Here is a 22,562-nt window from a genome sequence, read left to right as displayed (position 1 = left end):
ATTACATAAAAGTTTATGTATATTATGTTAAGAGTTTATGTATATTATAATAGAGTTTATGTGTATTACGTATTATATTAAAATGTATATTATATTAGAAGTTTATGTGCATTCTACTATATAATTATGTACATACGAAACAGGAGATTTTTTGCATTGTGCACCCTGGTGCACGATATAACAATTGTAACTTAGAAACCATCCATTTGTTAGGCCATTGGACCAAATTTTTGGAGTCGTACGTATGTATATATTCTCGATGGATGGTTTTTTTCAACTCGTGTAGATAGTATTATTGAAGGATTTAAAAATATATATATTTAAAGTGATTAAAAAGTTTTTTTTTTCTTCATCTAACACATGACTTTATGTTATGCGCCAAATAATATTATTTTCAAGCTTTATTCACTTTTACCTTATAGCATGTAAAATTTGAATTGCAGTGGGCCGATCTATAAACACCTCAGTAGCTCGTGTGATGAATTATTAGTTGTGTTGAATGATTGGACGGTTCTCCACACGGATGCATCGTTCAAGTCCTCAAACATGGCTACTAGCTAGATGTGAAGGTGTTCTCATGATCGAGTAGCATGGGTGATTGGTTGGTGGTTTTAGTTGCACGACTAAAACCAATGTAACAATGCGACGGAAGGAGAACTCTTGGTGTTATATGTGGGTCTCAAATGGACTTGGATTGTCAAAAAAAAAAAAGAAAATTCGTGTCTTCTGCGATTCACAACAAGTGATAGACTGGCTCACTAAAGGTCCCGAGCCAATTGGTCTTTGTGCTAATCTAATGAAGGTCTGCAAGGAGTGGTTGGACAAGGATTGACAAGTTACAATCAACCACACCCCATGAGCAGAATGGTGTGACGGATTGGTTGGCTAAAAGTGCACTCCGTAGAAACTGGTGATTGGATTGAATTTTATGTGCCACCGGTGGAGATTAGAGATCTGTTAGACTTAGATACTTCTGTGTTGTCCCCCCTGGGGGTAATTACTTGTTTTGTTTCCGGAGTCACCCCTCCCACCGTTCGTCTCCCCCCCCCCCCCCCCCCCCACCAACAAGAAAAAAAATGTAAGTAAACTCTAGTTTGATTTCTTTCTTTACATTGCAGTTCTATACTTTATTGTTCGACCCTGTGACCACCCATTTAATTGAAATGATATCATAAGTGGCATCAAACAATTTTTTTTTTTTTTTTTAAAAACAGATTAACTTATTCATACGGGATTAATGAGACTGGAGTCTTGTCATCAATTTCTGAGATGTGCAACAGATTGGCAAAAGACAAAAATAAAATGCAGAGTGACACAAAGAGTTAACGTGATTGAATCCACAGGGGACCAGCCCAAATCAAGATCAATTTACTAAACATGTTTAAGTACATATAATGATACAAAAATTTACACAATACAATTATCTCCGAAGTATCTATTGATATTATTCAAGGGTACTGCTATAATAAATTGATGATCACGAGACCCTCGTGACGCAGAATCTCTTCTGCCTTGAAAGAATTGCAACACCAGATGAGTAGATGACTCAGAGTCCCATATAATCAATACTTGTTAATCAAATCTAAAGCTAAGACAGACTGTAGTCCCATTGATGAAGCACTGCATCCTTTGAGCACATTTCTGCACCAGTACCACATGAATTATATTCTCAGTATGCTCCACTCTTCTCTTCAGCACATAACCCTCATATATATAGCATAAAATTAAATCCTAATACATACAGTATCCCCTTTCCATATGAGCACCAAAGTTACCATAACCAAACTAGGATTGAATTACAACCAAGATATTTAAAAAGGAAAAAATTTTCCTGAACATAAAAACAAAGATATGTTGACAATAAACACAACCAATACTCAAAATACCATCAAAGCCTAAATTCAATTAATGGTGTCAATTACCACTGTGAGCATGTAGCCATTAATGTGCAATCCAACTATCAGCTTAGGCTTTTAGTTGAGATGGAGCACATACTTCAATTTGGTATCAGCTTAGGCTTTTAGTTTAACGGTCCACGTGTTGGTCCACGTGTTGCTTGGAACCCACCGCACACGTGAGGGGGCGTGTGAGCATGTAGCTATAGTCATTAATGTGCAATCCAACTATCAGCTTAGGCTTTTAGTTGAGATGGAGCACATACTTCAATTACCACAACGGGTCTTAGCTTGTAAGGTATAACCCGAGCAGCCCAAGGAGAGTCTCAAGCTCGGAGCTCACCTCCGGGCCTAGAATTAGTCTCACGGCCCACCACATGAGCTTGGATTTAGTCCCGTGGCCCTCCGCGAATTTAGCAGTAATTGGTGGGAATTCCTTTACATAAATAGCCTAGTAATTGTCTTGTTAAGATCATGTTCTACCTTGTGTCCTAAACACTTATGTTGCATTGTTATTACACGTTTATACCGCTTAATAGCAATTTCATACACAATTAATACAAACTGTCATACACAATTAATACAATATCAGTCCCCGTGACTATATTCGTACCCCTATTATCGTTCAATTATATACTTGTTACATTTATTCGGGTTAATTAATCCGGACCCCCGATTTAATTAATTCCATCATGGGTGCTCTTGTTGAGAGCGGCTGTATAAGTTCGAGCGTGCTCTCTATTTGTTTGTCTACCAAGACTATCACGATCAATTATCATATCGATTAATTATATCAAGCTCGTGCGTGCATGAAGCCGCAAGCCTACCCGGAGATCTCAGTTCCTACACAATCATGAATTTCAGCAAAAGGAAAAATTATAAAATATCTCATTTTCTACACAATTTCCATTCATCCTCGTCGATTCCTGCAGCCACCATCGTTGAGTCTTGATTTTTCTTGAATCCACTCCGATTTAAATTCGGGACGAATCGGTTGTCATCAATCTCCATCGCATTATCCAATCTAGGGTATACACCGGGCCTCCGCGGCGAATACGCACTAGGGATCCATGCTCTTCTTCTCAACCTCACCAGTTGTTATCTGAGAAGGCGCGCACGATGCAGGAAGACTTTCAATGATGCTGTATTTACGAGCTGCATGCCTCCCCGCAATCTTCTCAAATCCATATATGAAGCGTGCGACAAGGTCATATAAATGGGCATGCCGGATTGAAAAATCAATCTGATTGGAGCAGTGGTGCGTTTAAACAGAAGCAAAATCCCAGTGGCCCCCACGATCTCCCAGTGCATGAAAACGAACATGCAGATGATGATTATAGGAAAATCCCGATCCCTTTTGAAAAATCCCGACTCAATCATTTGACGGCTAGGCTCAACATATGATAAAATTATGACAAATGAAGCGGTTCATCGTCGTGCGGGCTGCAGCTTTTTCTTCTCATGTAAAGGGGGGTCACCACATCTAGCGTTAAACATGAGCTCAATAATCCATAGCGGGATCTGATTGTCAAGCAATAAGTGGTAAGTAGGATGTGATTCAACAAGAAGCAGCCACCCAGAAACATCATTCCAGCAAATAGGGTATCGTCAAATCCACCATCGATCATGGAATGGAGTCTCAGGCTGGGTCTTGGATGCGGGGCGGCGGCGGCGGCGGACGCGGATCCGGGTACGGTACATTGGAGGGTTGCTAAACGTCGTGGCTGATGACCTTTGTGTTTATCTTGGTTTCGTATTCGGCCAGTAACGCTCTGGCAGAGGTCGCCACCGTTTACTCTAGCGGCTATCGGCTAGTTTCTTACGGTTCTGATTTAATCCGGCTGGAGATTTTTTCTACGGAGGATGAGGCAGGGAGAATTATATTGTGGAATTGGTTGAACCGAAACTGCCGCCCCTTTGCTCGAGCAGTGTAGTTACGAAAACTCTGGGCGGTTGGAAGGAGACGCCAAGTGTGCGCTTTGATCTTTCCATCGTGTCTACAGTATGTTACTTCCAATTCAAACATAGCGTCCACGGCTTTGGCAGAAGAAGCATTATTATATATTAATCATATCACCGCCGCCACCGCCGGGAGAGGAGCCAACCAGACCGCTCTTCGAAAGCAGCACCGCGAAGATGGCTTGACGCTGCGATGGGGCGGCGAGGGAGGCAATTAGATTGAGTCGAGGTTCTCCAGGGAAGCTCCTGCGTAATCACAGCCGCATGTTGGAATAAATCAGATGGCAACAATCTCTACCATTGTGACAAGCACACCTGTGGAGATCGCGGTTCCTGACAATGTTATTAGGCATGTTGATTGGGAGAATGGCAGCAATTTGAAATGCATTTGACATATTTCTGGGGCAAAGGTGATGATGTGTGAGCAACATCCTACTGGGAAGTTGGAACAATGGAACTAGTGACCCGAATATTGTGATCTCTGGAACTCTTGGTGAAACTCAAACCACTCAGAGCATCCTCCAAGCATTTTTAATGGATCACCGTGATAACTCCCTGGCAGTCTTTAACCTGACTATGAATCCTTTTTTTTTTTTTTTTGGATAGCATATCCAAAGGGATATAGCAGCAGCAGCAAAACACTTCCACCAGAAAGCATATTGGAGATGGGTATTGGGTTGGAGCATCGCCACCCCTTTGTGATTTGGAGAAACACCAATTGAGATAAGTCAAAATGTGCATGTGGTGCGTGGTGCATCCACTCGCAGGGCGCAAATCAATGACGGCAACCACCAAAGATTCATGACTTTTCTGACAATTACACAACTTATCTCATAGCAGGCTCCACAGTTTTCTACATCACTGAAGAGTGTTGGGCTCAGAGCCGCCGTGTGTGGGGAATAAACGCGTTTGCATTCGTCAAACCTACAAACTCTGCTAATGATACCCTCAAGGGAACCATGAAGGTGGCATAAACCTCTACTGTCATGGCGACATGATGTGGACTAAGCTAGCTAATTAAAACTGCTTTTGAGATCATGAAGCAAGAATCCAAAGGAATCTGCTTAAGTATGCAGTAAGGAGAAAAACAATGTGGTTTGTTATAATAATAATAATAATAATAATAATAATAATAATAATAATAATAATAATAATAATAATAATAATAATAATTATTATTATTATTATTATTATTATTATTATTATTATTATTATTATTATCCAATTATCCCTAAATGAGGTCCGACCTTGTTTAGCACTAAGTGGGATAAATAATCATATTCGTGGTCGCGGCCGTGCGCAGCGACCTCGACCTTGGCATTCATTAGCAGTGATATGGGCCCCACCCATGCTCACCACCTAATGGAAAAGCCTATTATAGGCCTAGTTCATATACGTTGGTCCGCCCAACGATCCGTTATTATATCGATGTATTTGGTCGATTGCAAAATTAGTCCGAGTATGTCAAATTTTACCTTTATGAGGGGGGAAGGGGGTACTTACCCGACCCCTCATCTTACCCTAAGGGGGCACGAGGCCAGACCTCGCGTACCAATCCCGACGGAAGAGCTTAACGGTCCAAGTCCGGTGACTTGGGGCCGACGGGCTTACCCTAAGGGGGCACGAGGCCTGACCTCGCGTACCAACCCCGACGGAAGAGCTTAACGACCCAAGTCCGGTGACTTGGGGCCGACGGGCTTACCCTAAGGGGGCACGAGGCTCGACCTCGCGTACCAACCCCGATGGAAGAGCTTAACGGACCAAGTCCGGTGACTTGGGGCCGATGGGCTTACCTTAAGGGGGCACGATACCTGACCTCGCGTACCAACCCCGACGAAAGAGCTTAACGGCACAAGTCCGGTGACTTGGGGTCGAATGGCTACCCTAAGGGGGCACGAGGTCCTACCTCGCGTACCAACCCCGACGGAAGAGCTTAGCGGCACAAGTCCGATGACTTGGAGCCGAAGGGCTACCCTAAGGGGGCACGAGGTTCGACCTCGCGTACCAACCCCAACGGAAGAGCTTAACGGCCTAAGTCCGGTGACTTAGGGTCGAAGGGCTGCCCTAAGGGGAACACGAGGTCCGACCTCATTCGCCACCCGACGGAAGAGTTTTGGACTGAGAGTACCCTTGGCCAAATAACTACATACTACCAAAAAAAAAAAAAAAAAAAAAAAAAAAAAAAAAACAAAACAAAACAAAACAAAAAACAAAAAACAAAGCAAAATCACGCGAGCAAGAATTTAATAAATGACCACGCGTCGTCCAGACAGCCCGCTCTCGAACGGAGAGGACTCGGATCACGGATTAAAGTGCAAGACTAAAAGTTTTGGCCAGAATAAGCAAAATATTTCCATTCAAGTTGACGGTGAAGCATTCATCCAAGCATGGAGCCTCGAAGCGGCTTCGATTGGGCCAAATGTTTACTCTCTCTCGTTGTCGACTTCTCGCAACTTAGAGAGTGGGGGACTGATGATGGATATATTGGAATGACCCAATAATAATAGAGACCCGGGTCCGGGAAGATATAACCCGAGCAGCCCAAGGAGAGTCTCAAGCTCGGAGCTTACCTCTGGGCCTAGAATGATGGGCCTTGACTTAGTCTCACGGCCCACCACATGAGCTTGGATTTAGTCCCGTGGCCCTCCGCAAATTTAGCAGTAATTGGTGGGAATTCCTTTACATAAATAGCCTAGTAATTGTCTTGTTAAGATCATGTTCTACCTTGTGTCCTAAACACTTATGTTGCATTATTATTACACGTTTATACCGCTGTAATAGCACTTTCATACACAATTAATACAAACTGTCATACACAATTAATACAATATCAGTCCCCGTGACTATATTCGTACCCCTATTATCGTTCAATTATATACTTGTTACATTTATTCGGGTTAATTAATCCGGACCCCCAGTTTAATTAATTCCATTACAACTTTAAATAATCAAATGTTAGTTGTATGTTAAGCAACGAAAATATTCTTTGTTTCTCTCATCAAATCAGTTTTACATTCGATCTATCGTTTGTATCCACGCAGTTAAATAGTAATCTTAGAAGTCCTCAACATCATATTATATTCACATATGTTCACAACGAGAAATTAAACACCTTTTACACTATACAAAAAGCAGGGTTGCCTGGAAAAACTAACTTCTTGGCAATATCAAACATAAATAAAAATAAATAATAAAAGTAAGAGAAATATGTTATCGTAGAGTGCATGGCGGAGGACAGGCGCGAAACACTCGTATCTTCCTCTCCACGTTGTCTAACAAAGTTCATTCCCTACACTTTTCAACCCCACAAGGCCATATCAACTTTTAGAAAAATGATATTTTGCGTCCATGTATAGAGAAATAATACTTTATGTTCATTAGTTACGTTCATTGTTACTTTTTGTTATTCAATTATTTGTGAAGTCATCATTTTTTCAGCCTTAAACTCTAATAGAGTCGGGTTAAAAAAATAATATTATATTATTACACAAGATATTATAATATCTCTCTAAAAAAAAGAAACATTTTAATTGAAGGTTTTGTATAACTGCTATTTAATTGGAACTGAAAAACGTACCATGTTTAATTAAGTAGTCGGTGCAGTGGCACGAAAGTTCAAGATGATGATTATGGGCACTCAAAGGAGAATGCACATAAAATTAAAAAAGAAAAAATGGTTGTGAATTGAATTTAAATAATGTGCTCGAAGATCATAGTATTTTTGCTCATTCTACTGACACATGGATCTTCACGAATTTTTAAGTTGAAAACTTGACTAACATGGGATGCATTACAAGGAAAAATTCACATCTTTTCTATGTCCATTATATAACATATTATTTTTTTGAGTGACGAAAAAACTCGCAATCACTATACAAATTCAGGAGAAATTGATAAGAGCTGAGGTAATACTAAACAAATGTTAGTAAGAATCGAACTTCTGACTAAAAGAATATTAACAAGAATAAAATTCATGATTTAATACGAAGCCAGCAATTGTATTTGAGATAAAACCGGCATTGTGATCCTTACATGCATCAATAGATGAGTTGAACTTATTAGAAAGTTGTGATCGTCAAACAAACTATCTAACCAACTAGATTGGAGTTATCCAAAGTGATGCTAAACTCTAACTGTGGACTGTGGTCTATAGTGTAGAAATGGGTTAAAATTTTGATGGCCGTACAGTACAGAAGGGAAAAAAAAAAAATGACAGTGGGAAAGTGGGAGCTGAGAGCCTGAGAATGGTAAATTTGTTTTGACTTGGGGAATGTAAAATTTTTTGCAAATTCTATAGACCACAACATTGGCTTGCGTGCTCTTAGTTTTTGTGTATATATAGAAGCCATTGCATGCCTGTATTCTTCCTTATTGTGAAGAACAGACATACTCACTCAGCTCCATCCAAACACTACTTATAAAGAAGCTAAGGAAATTGGGAAAATGTTGCTGCAAATTAGGGTTTCAGCAGTCTCACTTATACTTCTAGTGTTGATTGCTCAATGCCCCTCAAATGCTCATCCTCAACAAGGTTCTTCCCCCCTCCCCCCTCCCCCCTCCATATATTTCTTCATTTGTTATGTGTGTATGTATATATGTATTGATTGTCTATGGCTTAGGCTAGGTATATCATATTTAGTTGTACTCGTTACGATCAGCATTATAAAAAATTTCATATATATACGTGTGTATGTATGTATGTCATTGAGGGTTTAACCAACTTGACTAAGAAATATGTCCACGATCAAGAGGTCATAGGTTAAATTCTTAATTAACTGGTATCTCAATGTGAATTTTATGATTTTTTTTTTTTGTTATATATACTTATGATATTACTTAATTGTTATTGAACATATTTATTGATTTATATATATATCAAAAATTGTGCTAAACATGTGTATATATTAATTAACTTCAAGACCTTGCTCTAGTTTTAGAGTAAAAAAGGTGCTTAATTGTATATGTTACTAAGAAGTAATTTTATGTGTGTTAATTAAATTTCTAGGTCGATCATTTGGTGTTGGAAGATGGAATTCCCCTTCAAATGGAAAGGTAATTCTTCATTATAACTAGTTTATGCCCCTCTTAAAATAATTCCTCATTCTTTCCATACAACATCGGATATCTCTCACCCACTCAAACTAATATAGATTATGTTAGGATTAACTGTACTCTTACTCGATGAAAATTTCTACTGACCAAAAACTCTATAAAATGATATACACATATATACAAAACTGAATAATGAATCCTTTATTTTTACATATCATAACGAACCTTTTATTTTTACATATCATACATGTAGGTATTTATCGATACGAAACACGGACCGATTACAACAACAAACAAGTTGAAAACACGAAAATTGGGCATGGTAGAGAAACGCAAAGAGATGCCTCCTGGTTTTGTTGCCTACACTCTTGATTACCATCCTCCAAAGCATCATCCACCCAAGAACAATTAAATATTTTAAGCTAATTTATACGTATTTTAAGAAAATTTTCTCTTCTCGTAACATGTCTAGATGTGTACGTATGTAGTACTATATGTATACTTCTTTAAGTTGTACCTGCAGTTTTGTATTTCCTTGGACTCGTTTTGTGTTTAACTAAGAGAGAATGATGGTGAGATATATGTAATCTCATGATTTTCCCATTTTGTACTTTGATACGTAATGCGATGAAATAGAATATATAAAAATATATATAACGTGCAGTGTAACATTAGCGTCTTAATTTTCTATTTTTTTAGCATGTCTAAATATTATATGTATACTTTTTTAAGTTGTATATATCATTTTTGTATTAGTTCGGACTTGTTTTATATAATTAAATAAATAGTGATAAGATAGATGATCTTTCATCATCATTAATTAAGATAACCTCATTATTAAGGGCAAAAGAGTGTGAATTAAGTATATTTGAGGGACCCACTGCTACTTGAACTGAGATCAACTCATGAACTGAAAGTCAGCTGCTTATTTTGGATGCATGCTATCCTATATACTGCACCTCCTAGGTTTAGTTACACTGCACCACCTTAGCAATTTCTTTTTCAAGTTATTATTTTTTTTATTAAAACAGAGATGGATATATATAAGGTAGAATAGTGAACATTTTAATTAGTGGAGACCACTAAAATAGTTTGGCACGCTAACCAAATTATGAAATCCTTAAATTGGTGCCATAACTAATTAAGAATCATTCCACCGGTCAATTTGTCCTACCTATACAATTATTGTGGTTGTTTTTGCAATTAATGCTGCTTAGATATTATGTTCTTCTCCATCTTCGATATTTGGTATTCTCATCACTATCCAATCTCCAACCTCATTATGCATGTAAGCACATAATAATTACATATAAGTACATAAATAATATGAAGGTTCAAGGCTACTATATCGTGAATTAACATGAAAAATATGGTGTGTTTCTCTCACATATATTAAGTAGTGCTTTAGATAATGTATGAGTTGCTTTAACTGAGTAATGAGACTATCTTTTTCGACCTATTTTGTACACATAAAATACCAATTTAGCTAGTAAAATGAACATTTTTTTTTCATGAGAGAAACTCAGAACTACTACTGTACAAGAGATGTAAACCACACTAAAAAAAACTTATGCAATGGACTCGACTGAACTGAAAGTATTGGCAATAATTGACCACACACAAGTGATGTAAACCACACTAGAGATGTAAACCACAATAGGAAAACCAACTAATTAACTAGCTCCTCTCTCTAGCTAGCTACATTTTATTTTTTTTTTCAATTCTAAAAACTAGCTTGATAGACAAATGGATAACAATTAGAGAATATATGATGTATTATATCTATCTAATATTGCTTGACATTCAAGAAGAATATAGTAATACCTAATCCAAAGTCCAATGAAACACACATTCTACCTACGAACGAACATCCCATTTTCATTAAATCTTCATTAATTCTCTCAATTCGATCAATTCAACCACTGTTTCACCTGCAAAATTCTCTCCAAAAAACCCCCCCACCATTAATTTCTCCTCCTCTTTAATTTCAACATGTCCAAACAAAGTGCGAGATCAAAGCATGCAATAATACTTGAGAAACACAACACAACAATAAGCCCCCCAAGAGACCAACAACCTCAAAAACCATCCAATAATTACTTCATATTCTCCAAGAACTTGAAGAAAGTTCACCCCATTAATGGCCTCCACAAGACTTGCTCAGCACTTTCCTTGTCTTCTCTCTCGCTTTCGTTATCGCAGACGTCCGACGATTCCTCCCTCACTGACGACTCTTCTTTATCTCCGTTGGATGACAACATATCTCTGGCGCTTGGTTTCATCGCTGCTTCGCCGGAAAGAAGAGGCTCTCGGCCGCCGCCGGCTACTAGAAATGCCCGCCGGCAGCCTTGTATTAGTCCTGCCCGGAATATTCCTAGCCCCAGTTCTAGCGAGGACGAGGTGAAGAGATGCAACTGGATTACGAAAAACAGTGGTAAGCTAAGTTTCATTAACTTCTCCAAAAAACACAAAACAGTTTATTAATTTGTATTAAGGAGAGTTTAATTTAATTTTTAGAGTGCCTTATGTTTAAAAAGGAAAATAATTATGTTTATTTCAATATTATTTTTTATCTTTGACTTCCTTGTAAAAATAATAAGTCGAGAGTTTACAAACTCTCAATCCAGTCATGTCATGAGATTATAGTGAACGATGTAGCACATACATAGCCATATACTTATTATGCTAAGCTAGGCTACAAGTTTTCAGTCTAGCTTGGGAATTGGAATTTAATTTCCCTATTGTATTCGTGACCTGGTTCTTTCTCATTAGTGATTAATTTCATAAGAGGGATGACGTTTCTTCGCAGAAGCCGGTTTACATACCCTTACACACCCTCAAATAATGACAACAAGTTTTCTTTGTCATCCAAAAATAAAAAAGAATATTGTCAATATTCTCATAAATACTATAATTCATACATAGTCAATGGGTTTTATGAATTACATATATACATATATTCTAATAAGTTTTATTAATTAAATATTAAGTATTAATTTTTTCACTTGAGTCTTTGATTTACAGGAAATTAAGCTCACACACCCTTCTTGAAAGGACGTTTTGGATAAAGTCCACCTTGTGACCCTAACCTAACCGATAAATAATTTCAAAGAAGTAAATCAACATAGCCTGTCATAGCTGGCTGGCTTAAACCTGCAAGAAAGACCAATATTAGACTTAATATTGGTATAAAGAGAGAATTTGAAGTTGGTCAAAGTTCTAAAAGAGGGAAGGTGGAAATTAATTTATTTCATAGCCAACAGAAAGAATCTAATGAATTAATAATTGGCTAAAACCTAAAGACTTGCTAGAATAAGAAACATTAACAATTCATTGTATACATGCATATTAGGTAGTATGTTGTTTTAGCTTTCGTTGTACCAACCATTAGTACTATGTATTACCTCAGTTTAATCCATTATATATTAGCGGTTGTTAGGTCCATTGATGCTTCAACACTATCTAACCTATAAACAAAAAAATTTAGTCTAGATGCATGTAAGATTTTGCATGGCCAGGTTTGAAGAAATTTAATTCGTCATTTTTCTAGTTCAAACGTTGAAAATGAGTATGTTGGTTGAGTTTTTGGATGGGTTAAAATCGAATTATATTGAATGTTATAATTACTTAAAAAAAAAAAAACTTATTGAGATTAATTATAAGTTGGGTTTGTTGGTTGAAATAAAGAATTTATAATGAAATGATAATTAATATAATATAATTTTGCATGCAGATAATGTATATATGCAGTTCCATGATGAATGCTGGGGAGTTCCAGTCTATGATGATAAGTAAGCAGCATATATACAATCTCTTTCAACTTCATTTTTTATTAGCCCCCATTGATACATGAGAAAGAATTGTATTTCTTACTAATCTTAGGTCTTAGTGGATTTACCTCTGTGTAGTTTGCGAGTTATTAGAAAGGAGCAGATTTAATCCGTAATTGCTAAGAAATGTCTTGTGAACGTACAGTCAATTGTTTGAGCTGCTTGCAATGTCTAGCATGTTGATGGATTTCAACTGGACTCAAATTTTGAAAAAGAGAGAAGTACTCAGGTAACTAACATTTAAGGAGACAAAACACTACTTGTTTCATTCTACGTACGACTAGCTCTTTTGTTGTGTGAAAATATAATCATTATGTTTTACTTTGGACTTTGTCATATATATCAACAATACAGAGAAGCTTTTGGTGGGTTTAATGTAAAGAATGTGGCCAAAATGGGGGAGAAAGAGATTCAAGAAATTGCATCCAAAAAAGCATTGATGTTAACCGTGAGCAGAGTAAGGTGCATTGTGCAGAATGCCAAATGCATAATGAAGGCATGTTTCAGCTCCATCTACTCTTCTTTATCTTTTACTTATTATTATCTTTTAATTTTTTTTTCATACTACATTGATATCCAGACGAAATGTCAATGATTTTGTGGTCTAGTGGCATGAAGTGGCGACTCTCCCAAATGGGAGCTATGAGTTTGAGCCCTAGGCCCCTAGAGATGCAGTATTGACTCTTTGTACTTGAGATGAACAAATACTACATTGTAACACAGTCAAATAATCCATCCAACCTATATATACTTACCCTCTGCCCACTTTGAACATAATTCCTACACTGCCGCCAACCTATATACACTTAAGCTTATGCTTAGGAGGCCTAGAGCCAACATCCTACTATCGAAAAGTAACACTGACGACGACTAAGTATAAAGAAATATAGTTAAGCAATCGCTACTAGCTTAATTGTTTGACAATGATATATAAATATGTGTGTAGATAGTGAGTGAATGTGGATCATTCAGCAGCTACATGTGGAACCATGTGGGCTTCAAACCCATCATCAACAGATTCAAGTATCCCAGAAATGTTCCTCTGAGAAGCCCCAAAGCCGAGATGATTAGCAGGGATTTGCTCAAGCGTGGCTTCCGGTTCGTCGGTCCGGTCATCGTTTACTCCTTCATGCAAGCCGCCGGCATGACCATAGATCATCTTCTGCCTTGTTTTAGATACAAGGACTGTGTTAATCTTGCTAGCTAGCTGCGCTCAAAGACCTTAATTGGAGACATGTCTGATCTTCAGATGTGAAATTGAAATTGGAATTCATTCATGATTATATATAACACTAGTTCTTTTTCTTTCCTTTTCTTTTCTTTTAACCAATAATAATATTGAGGAGTGATGAGGTTAAACTCTGGTTGTTGTGTTAGAATTTGGAAATTTGGATTATTGGTTATTAATGTTAATTGTAGATTTGATTATTCTAAAATCTTGTTGTATGTTTTGCTCAAAAAGGCGTTTATATTGTATATATGGTCGAATGACATTGACCAGCCTATTACTTTTTCTTATACTGTGATCGAGAAAAGTAAAATTACAAAAGTCCTAATGTTGTCACTTTTCGAAAGGGTGTCCAAGACATAAAAATGCCTATAATCAGTAGGTGTTCATGCATTTGGTTTATTCAACATGAGATCAGATGACACTTCTGAGGGAATGTCACATAATCGAACCCGGTGATGAGGTATTGACTCTTTGGGCTCTTTAGACCGCAATAGATAGAAAAAGTATCAAACAGATACTACCATGTAATAGAGTAGATAATACAAAAAAAAATAAAAATTGCTAGGGGTACATTTTTGGTTCCACCTTTCTCTAATTGCAAACACTTTTTAATCGATCAAACTCATCACACATTGTCTTTTTTAATGTAATTTATCTTTTATGTGTGGCTTACACGCTATTACAGATAACTAATGAAAATAAAATATTTTTACATTTTTAAACACTTGTATAAATAATGTCACATTATGAATGTGATTTTAATGGAAAAAGACAAATTTTGTAACCTAAAAGTGTATCAATCGATCAAATCACTATATGCTTTGATTTTGGGTTAGTGCTCCTAAAATCGATTGATTTAAAAAAAGTAGAGGTGGATTGCAAATGATAAGGAATAAAGTTCATGCCCAGGCCCCATAACACTACACTTTTAGGTAGAAAGAATCCATCCAATTTGTCTATTTAAACACGCCTCTAAAGATTCATAAATTTATTAATTTCTTGCTACAGCTGCTAGAGTTGTTAGTAATTAGCTTTAGTAAACCAAGACACCTTTGTTTTTAATGGAAAATCCGCAATCACTTTTTAAAAATGTGTATGTATAAAACTCATTCTTAAATTTCTAATAGGCCAGGTAACAAATCTAGGTAAATTTCGATTAACTCGCTTAATTGAAAAGTTAATAGGTAGCTCTCAACTGAGAGTAGAACTTGTGACATTTCAAGGTCATTGCCCGATCAATTTAGTTGAGCCAAATCCCTCACAACCAAACCATCTTGGTAAAAAATCTATATTGAATAGAATTATTAACTATAAGTCTAGAAGAGGGAGTTGATTAGACTTTTTCAAATATTTGATCGTACCTCCAAGTGAGCTAGAGCAAAGTTATGGAAATAAATTTCCTCGCAATGGAAGTCTTGTTGGGTGTCGGCTGGGTTGGCCGAGTTCAACCCCTACTTTAAGCGAGATGATTTTCTTCTTTTTCCCATAATCACACTAATCCTGGCGCAATTAAGAGACAAAGCGCCGGTCCTTATTAATTTTTTATATGAGAAAGGATTTGAACAACAGCTATGTCATGGACCCGGGTCCATCTTGTTCAAAATACACAATTTATATACTGAATGTTCACAATTGTATGTAAATTGTGAACATTCAGTATATAAATTGTAAACATTCGGTATGTAAATTGTGAATATTCAGTATATAAATTGTGTATTTTTGGACTCGAGTCTCCCTTACAAGGTGGATTCATGTCTACAAAATAATTTACCGTATTTGAGAGTATACAATCACTTGCGCCAACCAAACTGGTTATCAAATGAGTACTTAATCTTAACATCTAAAACTAAATATCCAACAAGTTATAAGTTCTATATAATTTGATAAGGGTGAACTTACATAAACTATGTTGAAGATAAAAACAAGCAGACAACCTCCCATTCTCCTAACCCCACAGGCATTCATCATTGTTCTTCCATCGCTATAACTTAAATTACAAGCAATATAATGGAACAAATGCCCACTCCACAAATTAAACAAAAAGGTTTCTTTCTGTTAAATAGGTAACGGTGCAATGTGGAAACAGTGGGAGACAGCTATGAGTCCCCACACACTCAAGTTGTCAACATAAAACAAAAACAAGCAATGGCAACATGACAGGAAGACACGCCCATAGTTAGCTCAGATTGACCTTTCATCAATAGTTAACAATACAGATTCCTTATTTATCATCTTTGGACTGAACGTGTAATCTTGACCCCCTTTCCTTATCATTGATTTTTTTTTTTTTTTTTTTTTGAAAGCTTATCAACCAAACAAAAACAATCACTTTCATACATATTCCTATAGACAAAACCCACCAACCAAACACACTCTTAAGATGGCAGGCTAAAACTAAAAAAACTAATTGAAACTCTCAGAGAAAATCGAACTTGAAACTTTATAGTTACCAAGTAATGCTTTATTAATTGGCTGAGGTTGCCACTTTATAACTATACTTGTTCAGTTGTTCATATGGCTAAGCAGCTGGTCTTATCTCCTGATTCCAAATCATATACAGAAGCCGCTAAGATATCTCTATTGGAACTTTATTTACTTGAAAGAAATACAAAGAAAAATGACAGTACAAGAAAAAAGAAATCCAATATTTACATTGCTTTCTTGTTTTCCTTTTCACAATACACTCTACAACTTATTTATCTAACAAAGACTCATATTCGAACGGCTGCTGCCTACAAAACTATATACAGCTCCGGCCTTCTACTACCACTCCCGCCACCAATCACCTATTACCTATGCTAGGATCCGAATCCTTTACTTTCCACAAGCCAGCAAACTCTTATTCCATACCTGCTTAATGCTTATATTCATAGTAAGACAGTGCCTTAAAACTCAAACCTAGCAAGAACGATGTTCCGAGCCGCTGAAAAGGTCAAAACTGGCAAGAAGTTCCAAGCCTCTGAAGCTGCTTCCGACCCACAGTCACTGACCTCCGCTTTGCAAATGCAGGGTAGAGCAATTCTTGGAACTTCTCTAAGAATGTTGCCCACTCTTCATCGGTCATATCTGCTAGCTTCACAAAGCTAACGCTAGCAGGGAGCTGCTCGTCTGCGCTCCGGTACCCAGATGATGAACAAGCCAGGTATCCATTTTCTGGTTTTGTTCCGGAAGGATTAGGGAGCCCGAGTTTCTTCTCACCCAAACTGGTATTTTTAAGAGACTTGGATAGAATTGGAATTGGAATGTGCTCGTTGTTAGTCACAACAGGACCACCAGTGGAGATCTCTGCCTCCTCTTCACTTTCCTCTTCCTCTTGAGTACTCTCATCAAGTTTAGAAAGCGGCCATTGGCCATTCCCTCCAAATGCAAACTGAAATGCATTCCTGGTCATGAACTCCGCAGAGGCCATTTTTGGCATACACTCGTACCTATAATCTTCACACTCAATGTCAAAATGAAAACTCCCATCATCAACTTCTACTCGGGGAGATAACATCTCTTCCACTGCAATCAGTTTACTCGCCTCAATACATACAGTCTCTAGTTCACTCGGCACCTCATCACCACTACGGAATTCTCTGCTCATCATCTCACCAATTTCTGCTAGGCACAGCCCATAGGCAGCAGCTTCCTTGAGGAAAATGGTGCAAAGGATCAATACTCTAAGGCATGCTTCACGAATCATTGGGAGTTCACTTCGCAGCATCTCAGAATCATGGAAAGGATCAAGCTTCTTTATGTACTCAAGTTCATCATCTGAGAATGGAATAGAAGCCTGTGGCCAATGAATCCACTCAAAGTATGGATCCTCCAAGCTTTCTGGTAAGCAGAGGCCGTGGTCAATAGGAACGAGTTCCACTTGACCAAACCTCCCAACACCATCAACTTTCCTAACTAAAATATTTCCTCCATGCCTATCTGTGTTAAAAATCCTAATATCTAATATCCCAATACGATGTACAGCAGCAACTGGGAAGCTTGAGGTTCCATAGTCACTGGCATCAAAATCATGCTGGATGAACTGTTGAAAAGATGCAATCTTGCTGACAAGTTGCCTCTCCTTATGAGGTTTGTTCCCATTTACACCATCATTTACATTGAATATTGAATGCGTGATTTTCACCAATGCAGTGGGTGGCACATTAGCAAAATGATCATAGTCAAGCAGATAGGCAGCAACTTCTCTGAAACCTGTTTCACCAACCCTGACTGAACGTTTCAAGCCAGGTTGCCCTAAAGTTTTGCCCACAAATCCTTTTGGATTGTTTGGTGCATAGGGTTCTTCATCAGTTGGTTTCACAATGGCAATACTGTCTCCTTTGCTGTTTCTAAAATAATATGCACCCCCAAGTCCGCTATGGACTCGGAGGGGGTCAACCCCGGCCTTCATTCCTTTAACAATTTCCTTGACAAGTTGTTTTGTTTTGGCAAAGCTACTAGACTGCCCCAATATCTCAATAGGACCACTTTGATCTCTCTGCTGGATCTCTGCACCAGTGGGTGAAAGACAGGGAGTTGATGAACTTCTATGCATATAGTTCCTAGTCAAAAGAAGTGCAGAATCATTCCGAATGGCACTGAGGTCATTCTTCAACACCAAATCACCAAATGTCAAAGAGCTCTCCTCAGTTGGGACATTGAGTGCAAGCTGCAATCTTCTTTTCACAGTATGTGCATTGTCAATGCGGTCTAACTCCATCCCAAGTACACAACCAGTCTCAGTCTGCACAAAAACACGTCTGCTGCCTGCAGGTTTCCCTTCCATCCTCTTGTTTCCATGGTACTCCCTACCAAGTGGACTTTTGAAAATTGCCACAGCCATCTTGGTCAAAACAAGGTTGTTTGAGTAAGTAGACAACACAAGCCGTCAGATCTCACCAACAGAGATGGCAACAGCCAAGAGCCTTCCCTGCACAGCCAATTTGGAGCAAAAATCAGAAACCAATCATGAGTGGACAATAATCAATCCAGAAACAATCATCAATCAGCAAAAAAGGATCTTAGTTGCACAACAAATCTCCAAATGATGTCACCTTACCAGAAATCAGAACAAAGGAAGCAGTACACCAAATCCTATAATGCGAGAGCCATCTGAGGGTACGGTATTAGCAGTGGACTACAAATTCTACAATCTGTAAAAAAGAAAATTACATTGTTAAACAAATCAGAAATTTAATGATAAAATTAATTTAGAATGTCATCAATATGAAAACTCACTGACTCTCATGAAAAGTCAGGAAAATTGCACCATGTTCCTTAATATGGCAGGGGATACCCCCAACCACAAATCCACAGTTATCCACTAATGTCTAGCCCAAGAATCTATACATAAATACCTTTAGAATTCCATTAGCAATTAAGTAAACATTTAGAACTCCACTAATTTACAAAGAAAAAAAAACCTCCTTTTTAATAAGAAAGAATTTAGTATTACTCACTTGAGGTAAGTATTAAGTACCACCTCAATCCATGATCAATGCCGTGATAAGTAAAACAAGACTGTGATTCTCTAAGTATTAAGTATTACCTAATCCTTCGTTAAATTACAAAATTGGCACAACAAAATATATTACAGCATAGCATTAATCCCCAAAAATAATTTTACATTTCATTTCCCTGAAAACAAACTCAAGAATCCATCATCTCTACCAAAATCACTCTACGCATCAATTATGGAATTCATCTATGGAAGTTTCTAAAGGACCAGCATTGAAGACTACGGCGAGATATGAATTAGTCCAAACATTACGAGATTAAGAACAAAATTCTAAGAAATCGAAGCCAAAGACTGACCGGCATGGCAGATCTTGGAGATCGGTTAGAGTTCTAATTCCCCGGCGGCCGAGATTTCACAACCACCGTTCAACCGCCCGATTCAGAAAGGCTCAACGGAATAACACAGTTATCGGCAGAGTGAACAGACGCCGATACAAAGCCACGAAACCCCTCGTAATCGTAGTTCTGTTTCGCCTACGCCGGAGATCTCTCTCCTCTCTCTCTCTCTCTCTCTCTCTCTCTAGACTCTAAATCTCAATATAAAAATGATTTATTCTGGGCGATGTATATAAAGAAGATTCACTTTCTCTCTCTTCGAGGGTTCCTTTTTCTTTCTTTTTTCCAGTCTAAAAAGAACCCGCGGTTAACTAACCCCGGTTAATCTGTGTCTATCTGGCGCCACATTAGAGCCCGCGATCATGGCCGTTAGATTAACAGTGCCGTCGAGATCAGGGCCCCAGCAGGCCAGGGTGACGTGGAGATAAGATGTTGGATGCTGATCTGGCAGAGCCCATGGTAATAGCGTGATCTGGCTCTCCATTGGTGTGAAACGCCACGATTAATGTGTTACAAATTTTTACATCTTTTCTTTTTCAATATATATAACAAAATTTTAGAAATGTAATAAAGTTACATTATATGTTTTGTTATTGATAATATAAAAAAAAGAGTATAAATCATTAAATACAAAATACGCTACTCAATTATTGTTACTTAAAATATTCCAAGATTTTCTTCAGCGTAGGATTTGGTCATGATATATGATGCCATTCGTTGAAAATGGACAATGTTGTTGAATTAAAAGATAAGTTGATTATGAGTTACACGTATTAACTTATCATCACCATTTGGTCTATTTTATTTTAAAAATATGATATAAATTCGTGTCTAACTTAGTGAATGAGCGTTGGTAAAGTATTTTTCATTTTAAATATAATCTTCTATTTTATGAGTATATGCAATAAGCTAACAATAAAGTGATATTTTCTGGCGATTTTTAAGTATAAAGTGAGTTAGGTGTAACCATCTTAATGAGTTTACGTAATTAAATACAAGTGGAAAAGATTCATAAAGACACATGAGAAGAGTTTTACTCCTTGATGATATACATGCCTTTTTTGCTTTGAAATTTTTTGACATTTCTTGTGATTTGAGTATTTATATACTCTTTTATATATGTATATAACAAAACCAAAATATATCTGTCCCAATAACATGTTAAGTTCACGTAAAATTTAGTTTAGATAATATTAATATTTTTGAACTAATATTTATAATATTTTGGATATATTTACTTGAATGAAATGTATATATATAATTTTTATTTAATTTGAAGTCTAATATATATCGGGGCGAAATTTATATTACGATATAACATAACTAAAAATATTTGAACCAATTCAATAACCTATTGAGTTCAATCAAAATCTAAAACCTGGCGAAGAGTTCAAGTTTTAATTGCGATAATGTGAATAATGTCTAATTTTAAACATAAGCAAATAATTATATTTATATAAATAAATGTGAGTAGAAAAGATAGAAGATTGTGATAAGTAAAAGAAAATAATAATGAATGCATGTAATCATAATAATGAATAAATATGTATGTAGATAATGTAAGACTTTCCCGTATAATATATATTATATATTATGGGTCTTACTTATGTGGTGCAAGTGGACTAGACCCATTAAGTAATTGGTTGGGTTGGACCTTTAGGTTTAAGTCTGTATTCCACCAATGTGCCTATATAAAGCTTGTATTGATGGGATACAAGATACATGATTCATTATATGGTACTTAGCTCAGAAAATATCAATACACCATCTAGGGTTCGGAGTCAAGTATGAGACAAAATGGCTAACCCTGGCTAGAGATCTTCCGCTTCCGCTAGTTTCTCGTAGATTATTCTGTATATAGTTAGATCATATTTAGATCTCACAGATAATTGTTAGAATATAGTTGTAGTGATATATAGCCAAATACTCCGTAGAATATAATGTGGTTTTTAATTTTTTTAATTTTTTTTTTTTGTCTTTTGTTTTGTTTTGTTTTGCTTTTTCTTTATTTTTGTTTGTTTGTTTGTTTTTTCTTTGTTTCTTTCTTTGTTTTTTTGGGTCTAAAACACTTTTATTTGCAAGGACATAATGTGAGACAATTTTTAAATAAGAATGTGAAATTGAGAATCTCATAACATTGACCAAATCAAGTGCACTTAAATTGTATTGTAACATTGATTGATTCAAAGAGGTTTATAATTGTATTATTATATGCTATATTACTTTTATTGAGTAAAATCCAATAACAAAATACAAATTATAAAAATGATTCATCATAAATGTGAATGGGTTGGATTTTTGTGTCTAATATTTGATAGAAAGGAATTAGAAAAGGATTGAATCCAATTTCATAATTATATTTTAAAAAATTGTCAACTAAACATTAATTATAATTTCAATTTAATTTTTAATATATAAACCCATGAACTAAACACACCCTAATTCACTAAGACTATGTGGTCTAATGATATTCGAGTTGGACTTCTATTTAGAAGGTTCTGAGTTCGAGCTTCAGTGGAGGCGCTATTGATTCTTTGTGTTTCAGTATGTTGAGAAAGTATATGAATATAGATACTACATTGTAATAGAGCCAGTATCATTCAAAAAAAAAAATCCTAATTCTTTTTTAAATTCATCAATATTCTAAGCCATGCTTATGGAAATGAATGATTATAGTAAAGGTGGACATGCGGTGGGGTCCATAATGTGAAGAAATCAAATGGAATTTCCAATGGTCAAGGTAGGCTAGCTCATGACTTTGAA

At 36.7% G+C, this 22,562-nt stretch overlaps 3 protein-coding genes across 4 annotated transcripts; 2 read left to right on the top strand and 1 right to left on the bottom strand.

The window, feature by feature from the left end:
- The first annotated feature begins 8,239 nt into the window (after positions 1-8,239).
- LOC109175717 lies at positions 8,240-9,509 on the top strand. The gene is made up of 3 exons (XM_019325054.1): positions 8,240-8,385; positions 8,860-8,906; positions 9,160-9,509. The coding sequence occupies exons 1-3, from the start codon at positions 8,298-8,300 to the stop codon at positions 9,316-9,318; spliced, it is 294 nt and encodes a 97-aa protein (XP_019180599.1). The 5' UTR covers positions 8,240-8,297; the 3' UTR covers positions 9,319-9,509.
- A 1,269-nt stretch (positions 9,510-10,778) lies between these two features.
- LOC109175716 (DNA-3-methyladenine glycosylase-like) lies at positions 10,779-14,083 on the top strand. The gene is made up of 5 exons (XM_019325053.1): positions 10,779-11,340; positions 12,640-12,697; positions 12,882-12,965; positions 13,091-13,232; positions 13,683-14,083. Exons 1-5 carry the CDS (start codon positions 10,899-10,901, stop codon positions 13,941-13,943), a joined length of 987 nt encoding a protein of 328 aa, XP_019180598.1. The 5' UTR covers positions 10,779-10,898; the 3' UTR covers positions 13,944-14,083.
- A 2,458-nt stretch (positions 14,084-16,541) lies between these two features.
- On the bottom strand, positions 16,542-20,021 carry LOC109175715 (phosphatidylinositol 4-kinase gamma 7-like). 2 transcript variants are annotated; one of them, XM_019325051.1, is made up of 3 exons: positions 19,761-20,021; positions 19,006-19,099; positions 16,542-18,881 (listed from the first exon to the last, which is right to left on the bottom strand). In XM_019325051.1, the coding sequence occupies exon 3, from the start codon at positions 18,787-18,789 to the stop codon at positions 16,900-16,902; it is 1,890 nt and encodes a 629-aa protein (XP_019180596.1). In that variant the 5' UTR covers positions 18,790-18,881; positions 19,006-19,099; positions 19,761-20,021; the 3' UTR covers positions 16,542-16,899. The 2 variants fall into 2 exon arrangements, with proteins under 2 accessions (XP_019180596.1, XP_019180597.1); XM_019325052.1 differs by having other exon boundaries at positions 16,542-18,876.
- Positions 20,022-22,562: the final 2,541 nt, after the last annotated feature.

Source organism: Ipomoea nil, unplaced genomic scaffold, assembly GCF_001879475.1.
Source record: "Ipomoea nil cultivar Tokyo-kokei standard unplaced genomic scaffold, Asagao_1.1 scaffold0688, whole genome shotgun sequence".
NCBI lineage: Eukaryota > Viridiplantae > Streptophyta > Magnoliopsida > Solanales > Convolvulaceae > Ipomoea > Ipomoea nil.
The sequence above is the reverse complement of the archived record's forward strand: the minus strand, read 5'-3'. Positions and strand labels throughout refer to the sequence as shown.